At 42.6% G+C, this 12,748-nt stretch overlaps 1 protein-coding gene across 1 annotated transcript in view; it reads left to right on the forward strand.

Moving 5' to 3' along the window:
- USP13 (ubiquitin specific peptidase 13 (isopeptidase T-3)) overlaps positions 1–12,748 on the forward strand; it is a 102,099-nt gene that overhangs the window by 43,087 nt on the left and 46,264 nt on the right. Inside the window, exons 7-9 of the mRNA XM_008060529.2 lie at positions 298–485; positions 6,494–6,565; positions 6,948–7,041. Coding sequence (XP_008058720.1) covers positions 298–485; positions 6,494–6,565; positions 6,948–7,041 — 354 coding nt within the window. The remainder of the gene's footprint in view (positions 1–297; positions 486–6,493; positions 6,566–6,947; positions 7,042–12,748) is intronic.

Raw genomic sequence — 12,748 nt, forward strand, 5'->3', positions numbered from 1 at the left:
TCGAGGCTGCCGTGGCCGGGAGCGGCCACTGCACTCCAGTCTGGGTGACGGAGTGAGACTTCAACTCAAAATAAATAAATAAAAAAAAATAAAGCAGGTAGTTCTCTGGCGTTAAGTACATCCACATTGTTGTACAACCATCACCACCTCTCAGTCTCTTTTAATTAAATGTTTATTTCTCTATGGGATTGGGGGAAATGGCAGAAACATCCACTGATATTAGAAATAGTTCATGGGACTTGACCTTTGAATGGGAATCACATCTAAAGCTGTTTTTCTTCAATGACTTTGCCTCAGACGGAGAATGGGCTCCGGGACAATGACATCAAGCCGAGGGTGAGTGAGTGGGAAGTGATCCAGGAGTCGGGGACAAAGCTGAAGCCTATGTATGGTCCTGGCTACACGGGGCTGAAGAACCTGGGCAACAGCTGCTATCTCAGTTCTGTCATGCAGGCCATCTTCAGCATCCCAGAATTTCAGAGAGCGTAAGTGCCTCCGCGCGGATCTGGGCACCCAGCATGGCCCCATGCCCTCTAGGTCTGGTCCATACAGAGTGCGCTGGGAAGTCTATCTTGATCACTCAGGACATTTTGCCACCTCACCTATGGCCTGACCTTATGCTGAGGCTGGGTGAGGTCACTTGTCAGGTGTTACGGGGATCAGGTGAGATGAAGAGAGCTTTGTCAACTGAAAAACATCCTGCAGGGGTCTGTGAGATTAGTAATGGCATCTGCTTTTAGACTGTCACCCTGTATGCCACGAATATACTCATTAATCTTAACAGCAGACCTGTCAGATCCCTCTTATAGATGTGCTAGGAGACATCCAGTGATGTGTCTGGTCAGTCTCTCTCTTCTGGTGGAGTTTCCTTGAGGATTTGGGATTTTCATTTTTTACTATTCAAAGTTCACAGACTGATGCTTAGTCTTTGTTCTGTGGATAGGGATCTGCAACAAGATAGATAAGGCAAATGAGAGGGAGAGGGCATGTTAAGAAATTTTTGTAACATTGCTGTGTCTTAAAAGTGGCCCTGCCCTCCTTCCTTCCTTCCTTCCTTCCAGTTGGAGTCTTACTTTGTCAACTGGAGTGCAGTAGTACACTATGGCTCACCGCAGCCTCGACCTCTTGGGCTCAGGCAATCCTTCTGCCTCAGCCTCCCGAGTAGATGGAACTCCTACAGGCACTGACCACCATGCCTAATTTTTAAAAATTATTTTTGTATAGGTGAGGTCTCACTATGTTGCCCAAGCTGGTCTTGAACTCCTGGGCTCAAGCAAACTTCCTGCCTTAGCATCCGAAAGTGCTGGGATTATAGGCATGAGCCACCACGCCCAACCTTTAATAATTTCTTTTAATTGTGTTTTTTAATCATTAATTTTTTTTTTTTTTTTTGAGATGGAGTCTCACTCTGTTGCCCAGGCTGGAGTGCAGTGGCATGCTCAGGGTCATCGCAGCTTCGGCCTGCTGGGCTTAGGCGATCCTTCCGCCTCAGCCTTCAAAGTAGCTGGAACTACAGATGCATGCCACCATGCCTGGCTAATTTTTGTGATTTATTGTAGTAAGGAGGTCTCACCAAGTTGCCCCGACTGGTCTCGAATCCCTAAACTCAGGCAATCCTCTCACCTCAGACTTGTAAAGTGCTGGGATTACAGACTGAGCCACCACACTTGGCCTATTTTTAATTATCATGTGTACATAATAGGTGTATATATTTGTGGAACACATGATATTTTGATACAGGTACAATGTGTAATAATCACATCAGGATAATTGGGGTACTCATCGCTTCAAGCATTTATCACTTCTTTGTGTTAAGAACATTCCAATTCCTTTCTTTTAGTTATCTTACAATATACAATACATTATTGTTAACTTTAGTCACCATGCTGTGCTATCAAATCCTAGATCTTATTCATCCTATCTAACTATATTTTTATACCTGTCAACCGTCTCCATTAGTTGTAGTTTTAAAAGGCATTATTGGTATGAATTGACAAAACAAAACAAAAAAGCTGGCCCACAAATAAATTGGGAGGCACTGACTTAGGGTGCTTTCTGACTCTGCATGTATGAGGCTACCTCCTTCTGTCACACCTGGGGGCACAGCTGCCAAGTCTGTGACTTTTTTCCTGGGTATAGGGAGCTACAGAGCCAGACTGGTGCACTTATGAGCAGCTACTGCGTAAGGTTAGAGAATCATCTCTAGTCTGTTCCAGAGTGGGTAGGTTTCCACCTTGGTTCAAGTGTGTAAGAGGGCACTGATGTGCTGAGACAGACTGATGGGCAGACAACACTAGGAATAACCCAGAGCAATGTGTTATCCACATGGAGTTGAAATCCTAATGACTTTAATAGTGGCTAATCAAAAGTATGCTGAATAGCTGGGTGTGGTGGCTCACACTTGTAATACCAACATTTTGGGAGGTGGAGGTGAGAGGTTTGCCTTGGGCACATGTGGGATTTTGATACAGGTGTACAATGTGTAATAATCTCTTTCCTCTCCTTTCTTCATATTTGAAGACTTACTTCTTTTTACTGTTTTTTGGCTTTGAAGTTTTATGGTTATTTTTTATGTCTATTTTTCATCCAGCCAATAAGAGTAAGTTCTGTTCTGCTCAGCAGTGTGCTGAGTGTGGGGGTCAAAGAGGAACAGAAGGATGTGGTACCTACCCACAGGGAGTGCACAGACACAGGCATTAGAAAATAATCATTAGAACAACTGCATGCTTACAAATGTAGTATGTTCCATGAGGGAAAAGGTGATCAGTGAGGACCCCTTGAGGAGATGTGCAGGAGGAATGGAGACAGAGCGAAGATCAAGTTTGAAGCTCTGAGGTGGGACCCTTTTCAAAGTTGTGTATTGTACATCCTGTTATTTTTATAAACCGTTACCCATGTCTCCTATTTATATTATCGTTTGACTGAGAAACAGTGTAGCTTCATCTTATGTGACTCACGCTCCAAGTTCTTTTTTGAAAATGTTGAAGGAATGTCCTTCTGGTAGACATTGTATAATTATTATTTCTTTTAAACTAGAATGGAGGAAACTTGTATTCTTTGTTAAAAAGCCCCAAAACACTTTTAATGCTTCATATTGCACAGCCAGAAAGGAGAACAAAATTATGAACTTCACAGCAACTTGGACAGACTTAGAGTCTATAATACTGAGTGATCTATCACAGAAACAAAGAACTGAGTATCACATGTTCTCACTCATAAGTGGACCTTGAACAATTATAGTATAAGAAAAGGATTGCCAGTAGTGGGAAATTTCCAGGGTAGGGGTGGGGAGGACGGGATTGGCAGTAGTGGCATACAGTGGTGGGGAGGGGCACACCTCAACAAGGGTGCCTGCATAATGAACATTTGTATACATAACCCTGAATTGTACCCCACATCTTTAAGATAAAACAAACAGACAAACACACACTATCTAAAATTTAAAAAGTTCTTCCTTAACTCCAAAATTTGATGAGGAACTAATTTTCTGAAAATTTTCTTCAATTAAAAAAAGTGTACCTCATGTCTGGGTTTTGAATTTAAAATTTGAGACTTTTGCTAGTCTCGTTTCAAGAATTTTAGAGTTTTATATGATATTATATAATATTTTATATTCTAGTTTCTAAACACTGTATATATTGGAACATGAACAGCTTACTGTTCATACTTGTCTTCAGTCTTTTTGTTCTTTGGCCAATGCCACTGGATTGAAATACTTGTACTTCGTACTTCTTTTTCTCTAGCAGACCTAACTTTGTGGCGTTAGGTCCAGGAGCAGTGTCTCACTTTGGAAAGTAGAAAAAGTGACTAACAGAAGGATTAAATGACTTATGAATAGCCACAGTATAATTCGGGAATGTCAGCCTGATTCCTGGAGTACCCTCTCTGCCATTTGAAGCTAGTTTCCATTTCAAAATATTTCTTACTGAGGATCACATCTAAATAAACTGGTGTGCAAATTGAATGGATTGACAGATAGCAAAACTACATCTTTTTGAGAACTGCTAGATGCAAACTGAAAGTATAATATGTTCTTTGAAAATTACCCAGCATTACTTCTGCATTTTAATCTAATTTTGTTATAATGGAGGATAGTCTTTATTGATTAGAAAAGGAACATAAATTGTTAGCAAAATGGACTTGCGTGTTTTTTTCCCCCTAGCCTCAGGTGCCAGCAAAGTGGCACCAAATATTAATGTGACATCAAAGATTAATCCCTTTAACTTGGTTCTTCTACAACTTGATCTTCTTTAACTTGATTCTTGGCTCAACGCATAAGCATACATGTTGCCTTTTTACTAATGTTCATCTTCCCAGTAAGTTTTTTGTCTTGTCAGGTTTTGAGATGTGATTAAAACTGGATCATCATATTGCATATTATTAAGAATTCTTCAGTGCAGCCTCTGCAACTAAATGGTTTAACTCCGAAGTTTGATTTATCTCATTTGTCCTTTGAGAATTTCTATATAAAATTGCTACCCTAGCGACCCATCCAAAAGCCATTTGAATGGCTGACCCAGAGAAACTTGCTCTCTTAATTTGATGTAGGTGCATAATCTGGGCTGCACATTCTGAATTTGTGGACAGCAGGTGCCCAGGAGGTTCCAGTAGTTGAGGGATCAATCCAATTAGAGGTCACTGCTAACTAGCAGTATGTCTTGGTTCTCTGCAATAATGCCTCTTCTGTTTGGTTATCGGTAGTCAGTTATGGACATTGGTTATGTGATTCCATGATATGATATGAATGTATTCATTTAACAAATCTTTACTGAGTGCCTTTTACACATCAGATGCTTTCAGTGTTATAGATAGGTAAGGGCGCTGCCCTCATGAGATTACATTCTAGTAAGTAATCTCTAGAAAGACAGATACTAAACAAGAAAATAAATAAATTATGCAGTTGCAAATAGGGATGCATGCTGATTTAGGACGGGTGGGGAGTGGCTGCTCTTGTTTTGTCTCAGAGTCTGGGAAGGTGACTTTTCAGGAGACCTGAGAAGGAGCTGACAAGCAGGAATCTGTGGAGAGAGTGCCCCAGAAGAGAGATAGCAGAAGGCATGACCTTGTTGCAGGCATGAACTTGGCATGTCCTGGGGCACCAAGAGGGGCAAGTGACTGGGGTGTCGTGGGCTGGGGAGAGCATGGCAGCTCAGGTCAGAGAAGCAGGCAGAGGAGGGCGCATGAAGGGATCCCCAGAGAAAGGGATCTGCGTCTGGATTCTTCTTCCTAGAGCAGCTCAAAGTAGACGGTGCGAAATAGGAAATGAATTAAAGAAGTGAAAGGAGTGATTGTGCGTGAAGATTAGAGACCAGTGCTAAAGTTGGGACTGCTCTGTCAGGATAAGTCAGTCAGGAGGCGGGATTGGGTACCACTTCTGGATGGTGGGCAAGCAGGAACAGCCTGAAGAAAGGATCAGAGCACAGCTGTGGAGCCAGGCCGCCTAGGTTCATTCTGGGCTTCATTGTTCACTTCTTGGGAGACTTTGGAAGCCACCCAGTGATTTCTGCACCCCAATTTCTCACCTTACGAGTGAGGATACTGATAACAACAATCCCTTCTTCATGTGGTCATAACGAAGCCTCAACCAGCTAACATAGGACACCTTCCAGAAACGGTAGCTGTCACTACTGTTACCATTATCATTCATTTTGAGACTTTTTTGGGACATTTCCTGATGCTAAAGAAAAAAATTATCCAAACATTTGTTAAAGATGGTAAAGTAGATTTGATTTAAGAGAGACCATGACAGTAGGTTTAGGGACCACTGCAATGAGGCCTTGTGTGGGGAAGACATTGTACTCAACTCCAACTCCAACAAGGATGGGTGGGGATTTATAACCAAGGAGTGGGGTGGGGTCAGTCGGTGGAAAAATCACTAAGAGGAAACGTCAAGGACAAAGGGTTTCCAGCTACCCAGACGTGGGAGGGTTATTGCTGAAGGCAAGTCAGGGTGGTCAGATATCAAGGGTGGAGGATTTTCACTAAACTGACTTAGCAGGATTCTTCCTCAAACTGGATTCTACAGTGACAGAGAGGGAAGCCCTCGGTCAAGCAGAGGCATCTAGGGGCCTGACTAAAGTTTTGGTCTAAGTTGAGGTGGCGGTTGCCATGGCATAGCCAGTGGTTCTTGACTCTGGCAACATGTTGGAATGACGTGTGGGAACTTTTAAAAGAATTCCAGATCTCAGACCTCAATCTCTCACAGTGAAATCAGAACATTCTGGGGGTGCGGGTGGGGGGTATTTTTTTTTTAAAGGAATTTTTGGTTGATTCTAACTTGATTCTCACCAAGATTGAGACCCACCGATAAAAGCATTGGTGTTTCACGAAGGTTCGTGAGGGTGGCAGTAAGGTGGGATCTCAGGAAAAACTTTTCTTCTGGTGGATGGTGTAATTTTGCCACAAGGGCAAGAAGGTCTTAGTGAGAATGATGGCTTGTTTGGGTTTGGTTATCTCAGTCGCTATGTTTTAACTGTTGCCTCTCACTTTCTAGGTATGTAGGAAACCTTCCAAGAATATTTGACTACTCGCCTTTAGATCCAACTCAAGATTTCAACACCCAGATGTAAGTGCCAGGTTGTGTTTTTTTTTTTTTTTTAGGAAAAGTATCCAATAAAGTGTTCATAGTGATTATCTCTAGGTTGCAGAATTAAAAACAATTCTTTATTCTTCTTTATTTTCTGTATTTAAAAAAAAAATGTTCTAAAATGAGCATGTGTTACTTTTAAAAGAAGAAAGCAATTAGTAAAGCTATCCATAAAGTACCGAGAAAAATTTGAAAATGGAATCAGTATCAAGCAGAATCAAATAAATACATTATTTGTGAGTAATCCAGATAAAATACGCCACCTAAAAGCAGCTGTACTTATTGAAATTCATAGATAATGTTAATATCTCTGTGGGAAAACAACAATGACCTTTTTGTTTTTGTTCTCTATCCTGGCCAGGACTAAGTTAGGACATGGCCTTCTCTCGGGTCAGTATTCAAAGCCTCCAGTGAAATCTGAACTCATTGAACAGGTGATGAAAGAGGAACACAAGGTATGTGTCAGTGTTTGCCCTGCTGACCTGTAGGTAGGAGGGAGCTAGAATGTGGATTTCCTATGAGTTGGCAAATGGTGGCTGCAAATTTAGCAAGATATCAGAACAGCAATTTCATTTCAGAGTATAGGTGCCTGTCTGGATCTTTTTAAAAACTATGATAAGAAACAGTAGCCAGGACTGGAATTTCTAGTGACAGTTGCTTCATGGATTATGTGTGTGCCATCATTAAGAGTCTCCAGAAACAATATTCTTTGTAAAATAGAGCTGAGATAGAAGGAATAAATCCTATAAAAATATGAATATTTGTCCCTTGGTAGCACAATCTTGGCCCTTACAGTATCTTTCTTCTCCTAAGCCTCAACTTTGTTTGCTACGGTTTCTCAAGAGGCTGGTAGTTGAAAAACAACACAGATTCCTTAGCTCTCTCCCTTCCAGAGCTGAGGATTCAGAATTTTTGCAGAGGGCTCGGTATCCTCATTGTTGGTGAGCTGCCAGGTGGCTTTTAAGCACACTTAAGTAGGAGAAACTCTGTTGGCCCGTCAATATGAATTCATAGGATGAATGAAAGATGGACTTGATCTTTTAACAACCAGACCTCCATTTCCACTGGCCCCTCCCTAAGCCGCTCAGTTGCCCAACTCCAGAGGTCGCCACTTATACGTTGGTCTTTTTAAGCTCAGAAATGTTTTATTTTTAACTTATCATTTTTTTGATAGCAATGTTATTTTCAGATCAATATTATTATCTGAAACAATTAAATAATTAAAAGATGTAAAAGAGATTCAAATTGGAAAGGAAGAATGAAGTTGGTCTTTTTGTACAATGCCCTTGGAATTCTGCAGTGTGCAGCTTACACGACTGTATTTGGCAGCCTTAGCTCCTGTTGCTGCGAGTGTCCTGAATGGAATGCATGTCTCATTCCCCACCACCTGCTCACCCTTTGGAGTACCCTGTCTTGACTTACTGAGTGAGCTTGTTCCATTTGGGTCTCAAGTGTTTGACTTCCGTGCTCCCATCTTAGGTCAGTCATCCTTAACTGATACTTGTAGACTAAGAGCAGAAATCAAAAGTGAAGACACTTTTGTTCATAATGAAGCCAACTCATTGTGGAAACGGAGCAAACAAGAGGAAGGGGGTTATGAAGGGAATATATAGAAGCAGTGTTTGGGAATGGGGAGAAGAAAGAGGTGTGAAGAGGGTGGAGAGGGAAAGAGACATTCTGAGTGGCAAACCCAGGAGACCAGAGTGATGTGGGAGCAGGAGGAACTCCAGTTCTCAAGTCATGTAGAGATCCAGTGGTGCAAGATGCTGAGGTCCTTAGGTACCAGAGGCTGGAAGGCTCTCATCTGGGGTGTAGCTGAGGAAGAGGTTTGGTGTAGGGCTGGAGTAGGGTGTTAGCCAAGCTTCTACCTCTGAGCTCTTAGGATCTTTGAAGAAGATGTGACAAACAAAACAAACAAAACAAAACAAACAGCCCAAAAAACCTCAGTCCAAAATTTTGTGTTGATCACATTTGTCTTCAGTTTTCATCCAGGCTGTGTCACTTCTTGGGTGGCACTCTGGGGCAGAGTCTATTTTCGGGTAGAGCAGGAGGAGATGGGATTGGGACCCAGGAGGCTGGTTACCTCTCCTGGCTCTGCAAGGAGCTGTGTGACTACGGGTAGGTCGTGTTAGCTTCCAGGCTCAGCATTCAAATGGCAGAATTGGCGCAGGTGGTGGTTGTTAATATTTCAAGGGTGGCGGGGATTTCCTCTTTAATGTAAATAAAATCTGTTGCATGTTATATGATTGTAGTTGTGCTTTTGGGATTGCTTCACTTAAGAAAATGTGAAATGAAAAAATCACCAAGTTAGCAATGTTTGGAAATAAAATTTAGCTTTGTTATTTATTATTTTTGCCCAGGCTGGAGTGTGGTGACACTACAGCCTCAACTTCCTGAGCTAAGGTGATCCTTCCATCTCAGCCTCCCAAGTAGCTGGGACTACAGGTGTGTGCCGTCACACTTGGCTAATTTTATTTTAGTTTTTTTGTAGAGACAAGGTCTCACTATGTTGCCCAGGCTGGTCTCAAGCAATCCTCTTGCTTTGACCTCTCAAAGTGCTGGAATCACAGGTGTGAGCCACCATGCCTGGCTGGTTTTGTTAGTATTACAGTGTCCCTTTATGTTAGAAATACTGTAGTTCTTATATGATCAAGGTACATTATTTATTCAGTCTATGAGTAGTGACTCCTTGGAGTCCTTATCTCTCTTCTCCCCATTGGACTCAGTAGTTGTAGGTCTCCAGGGTTTGAGGCTTGTAGGTGGGAACCACTGCTCTGTCTGGACCTGGCAGCACTTGGGCCATCTTTGGCCTGCAAGTGTGTTTTGCTTGGTCTGCACATAATGTCTGAATTTTTAGCTTCTCCTAACCACTCAAAACCTCTGGCAGTCCCAGGCCCCACGGAGACAGCTGAAGCTGAGTAACAGCCGTCCCTTCATAAAGGACAGAGTCCCAGCTGGCTCCCATTCTTTTGCAATTCATGACCTGCCTGGGGCTCTGCATATTTGGGTTCATGACTCCTGATCTAGATGACTTGTAAAATTCATTCTAGCTCTGAGGGGCCATAATCTGAGGGGTCTGGATGAAAGAATCCTGGATATGATCAGTGTATAGTGTGGGTCTTTGGTTCAAGCGTTGGTAAGGGTCCTTGAACGCTCAAATGGAGCTCAAATTGACTGTGATTTTCTTGGCCCTTGGGGGTGTCTGTTTCTGTCTATTATTTGGATAGACAAATAATTCATAGCAAAAATCTCCACTCACCTTGAGCAGTGGAAAAGAGTTACTTTCTGAAGCATCAGGATTTTCACTGGTCATTTCAAAGGAAACAGTTGGTGAGACTCTCCTTCTCTCAAGTGTCAGGAGCCCTTTGGTCGGATGGTCCTGTCCCAGGCCTCTGGTGACTTGTAGGTGAGCTTGAAATGCCCCAAAAGAGGAGAGAAGATGTATTGCAGCGAAGAGAATAGACTGTGAAAGTGCAGTGAAAGGGGGAGAGCATGAACAATGGGTTAGAGCTACGTGACAGAATTACCTTTTTTAAAGAGATGAGATCTCGCCAAGTTGCTCAGGCTGGTGTCGAACCCTTGGGCTCAGGCAATCCTCTCACCTCAACCTCCCAAAGTGCTGGGATCATAGATGTGAGCCACCGTGCTCGGCCTGAATGCCTTTTTTTATTTTTTATTTTTTTGAGTTGGAGTCTCACTCCATTGTCCAGGCTGGAGTGCAGTGGCACGCTCACGGCCACCCCAGTGTCGATCCACTGGGCTCAGGTGATCCTTCTGCCTCAGCCTTCCAAGTAACCGGAACTATAGGCACGTGCCACCATGTCCAGCTAGTTTTTTGATTTATTGTAGAGATAAGGTCTCACCATGTTGCCCAGGCTGGTCTCAACCCCCCGGGCTCAGGCAGTCCTCTCGCCTTGACCTCCCAAAGTGCTGGGATTACAGGCATGAGCCTCTGACAAGATCTTACTTGGTTGTCCTGGCAAGTCTTGAACTCCTGGACTCAAGTAATCCTCCCGCCTCGGCCCCCTAAAGTGCTGGAATGACAGGCTTGAGCTACCATATCTGACCAGAAGTGCCTTTTTACAAGGCCATCATCACTAGTGATACTACCACCTAGCATCACATAGTGCTCTCAAAGGGCCAGCCTCTTCCCGCATGTTCAGTACTGCAGAAATTGGTGCACAGAAATCTTGCTCAACGTTACAAAGTCAGAGTGGCAGAGCTGGGAGTTACACCAGGCAGTTTGACTCCCCAGACTGTGCTTTTGACCACAGCACTATCCTACTTCTCTCACAGTTGTTCCAGGACTTGTTTCAGGTTCCCAGTGCCCCAGTGTGTGGATGGTGGTGGGTGACTAAGAGAAGGGAGACTTTGAAATTTGCAGAATTGCCAGGGAATGTGGGTCTTTCACCTATGTCTTATACCTTAGATTATTTCTAGAAGATATACTTTGTGGAATTAAATTTGTCTGCTGTAGACCAAGGTGAAGTCTAGTTTTTTATTTTGTTTTTTTGAGTCAGGCTCTCACTTTGTTGTCCAGGCTAGAGTGCAGAGGCATGATCACAGCTTACTGTAGCTTCAGCCTCCTGGACTCAGGCGGTTCTTCTGCCTCACCCTCCCCAGTAGCTGGGACTACAGGTGCGTGCCACCATATCTGGCTAAATTTTTTATATTTTTGTGGAGATGAGGTCTTGCTATGTTGCCTAGGCTGGTGTCGAACTCCTGGGCTCAAGCAACCCTCCTGCCTCGGCCTCCCAAACTGCTGGGATTACAGGTGTGAGCCACTGTGCCCAGCCAAAAACTAGTTCTTAGTGTGTGCATACTTGCTAAACATTGTCATCTGTAAAAAGATGCAGACTTTGTATGAAACACTGCCTTTTCTTCTTAAATTTGTTGATTTTTAAGATAATTGGTTTTGCAATAGGTAATACTTATTATAAGTGCAACTTTTTACTTCAAAAAATGTGTATTCCTAATCTTTCTGCTTTCTTTCAAATGTTTTAAAGCTGAATATTCTGTAATTTATTTCTCTTCCCAGAGATAGCATATTTCAAATAATTCTATATTCTGAACAAACTGTGTTTCTTGGAAGGCTGAGGAAGAAGGATCTCAGCCTAGCAGGTCGATGCTGGGATGGCCATGAGCATGCCACTGCATTCCAGCCTGACTCCAAATCAAAAAAAAAAAAAGAAAGAAAGAAAGAAAAAGAAATATAAGTAACACTTTGGTCCTTGTCAAGGTTTATGGTTTAAGGTTAAAAGTTTGAATCAACAGACTTCAGACCCCTATGTTTTAGGGGCAGGTGGAGATATGTCTCTCCTTCTTTTATTCTTATAGTTTTAATGATCTATGCAAGCATTGCTCTAATATGACAAAAGCCTTAGTCTTGCTGCTTGCTTGTTAATTAAAGCATCAGGCTCAGGGGAATATGAGTGGACAGTGTCTGGCTGTCTGTGTTATACAGAAAGTCCTGTGTAAGCGTTTGCTAGTGATTCTGAACACTGCAGTCCTCTCTCTAATTTTAGCTGATCTGTTTTGCAATTGCTGATGGAGAAAGTAAGTACAGTATCTTATTAATGTGGCAGATTCCTTAGGTGGTTGCTATTTTGGAGACTCTGAGCCTCCCTGTTGTAGTTAGTGGTCAGGACTGACGACGGCTTCAGGTGTCCGGGAGCCAGCTTGCAAGTGAGAGTGTGTGCAACCGTGAGGTAGATCTAACTCGTGGTTGATTTTGGTCTCTGTTTCTTGTCTTGTGAGGTGTTAGGCCCAGAGGGGACACTCAGGTGATGCCACTGACCCACAGCCAAGCAGGAAACGTGCTTACTTTAATTCAATTCTTTGGTTCTTATTTTGGATTTGTGGTTTCTTTTAGGCAGTTGCCTTATCCAGAGCCTGGTCTTTTCAAATTTATTTTAATTTATTTTTCTGTTCCTTGTTTAAAAGGAAAAATTATTTGAATTTGTAAATATACACACAAGTAGAGAGCAAAGTAGAGTGGATTTCTAGTACTGTGCAGCTTTGGTACTCCATTCTGCCTGTCTAGTTTCATCAGTCCTCTTAAATTCAACTTTCCCTTCCCCTTCTCTTTCCCTCTCCCTTTTCCTTCCCTTCCTCTCCTTTCCCTTCTCCCGGTATTTTTTTTTTTTTTTTTTTTTTTTTTTT

Source organism: Carlito syrichta, unplaced genomic scaffold (genome assembly GCF_000164805.1).
Source record: "Carlito syrichta isolate Samal-C Ts95f unplaced genomic scaffold, Tarsius_syrichta-2.0.1 Scaffold92608, whole genome shotgun sequence".
Lineage (NCBI taxonomy): Eukaryota > Metazoa > Chordata > Mammalia > Primates > Tarsiidae > Carlito > Carlito syrichta.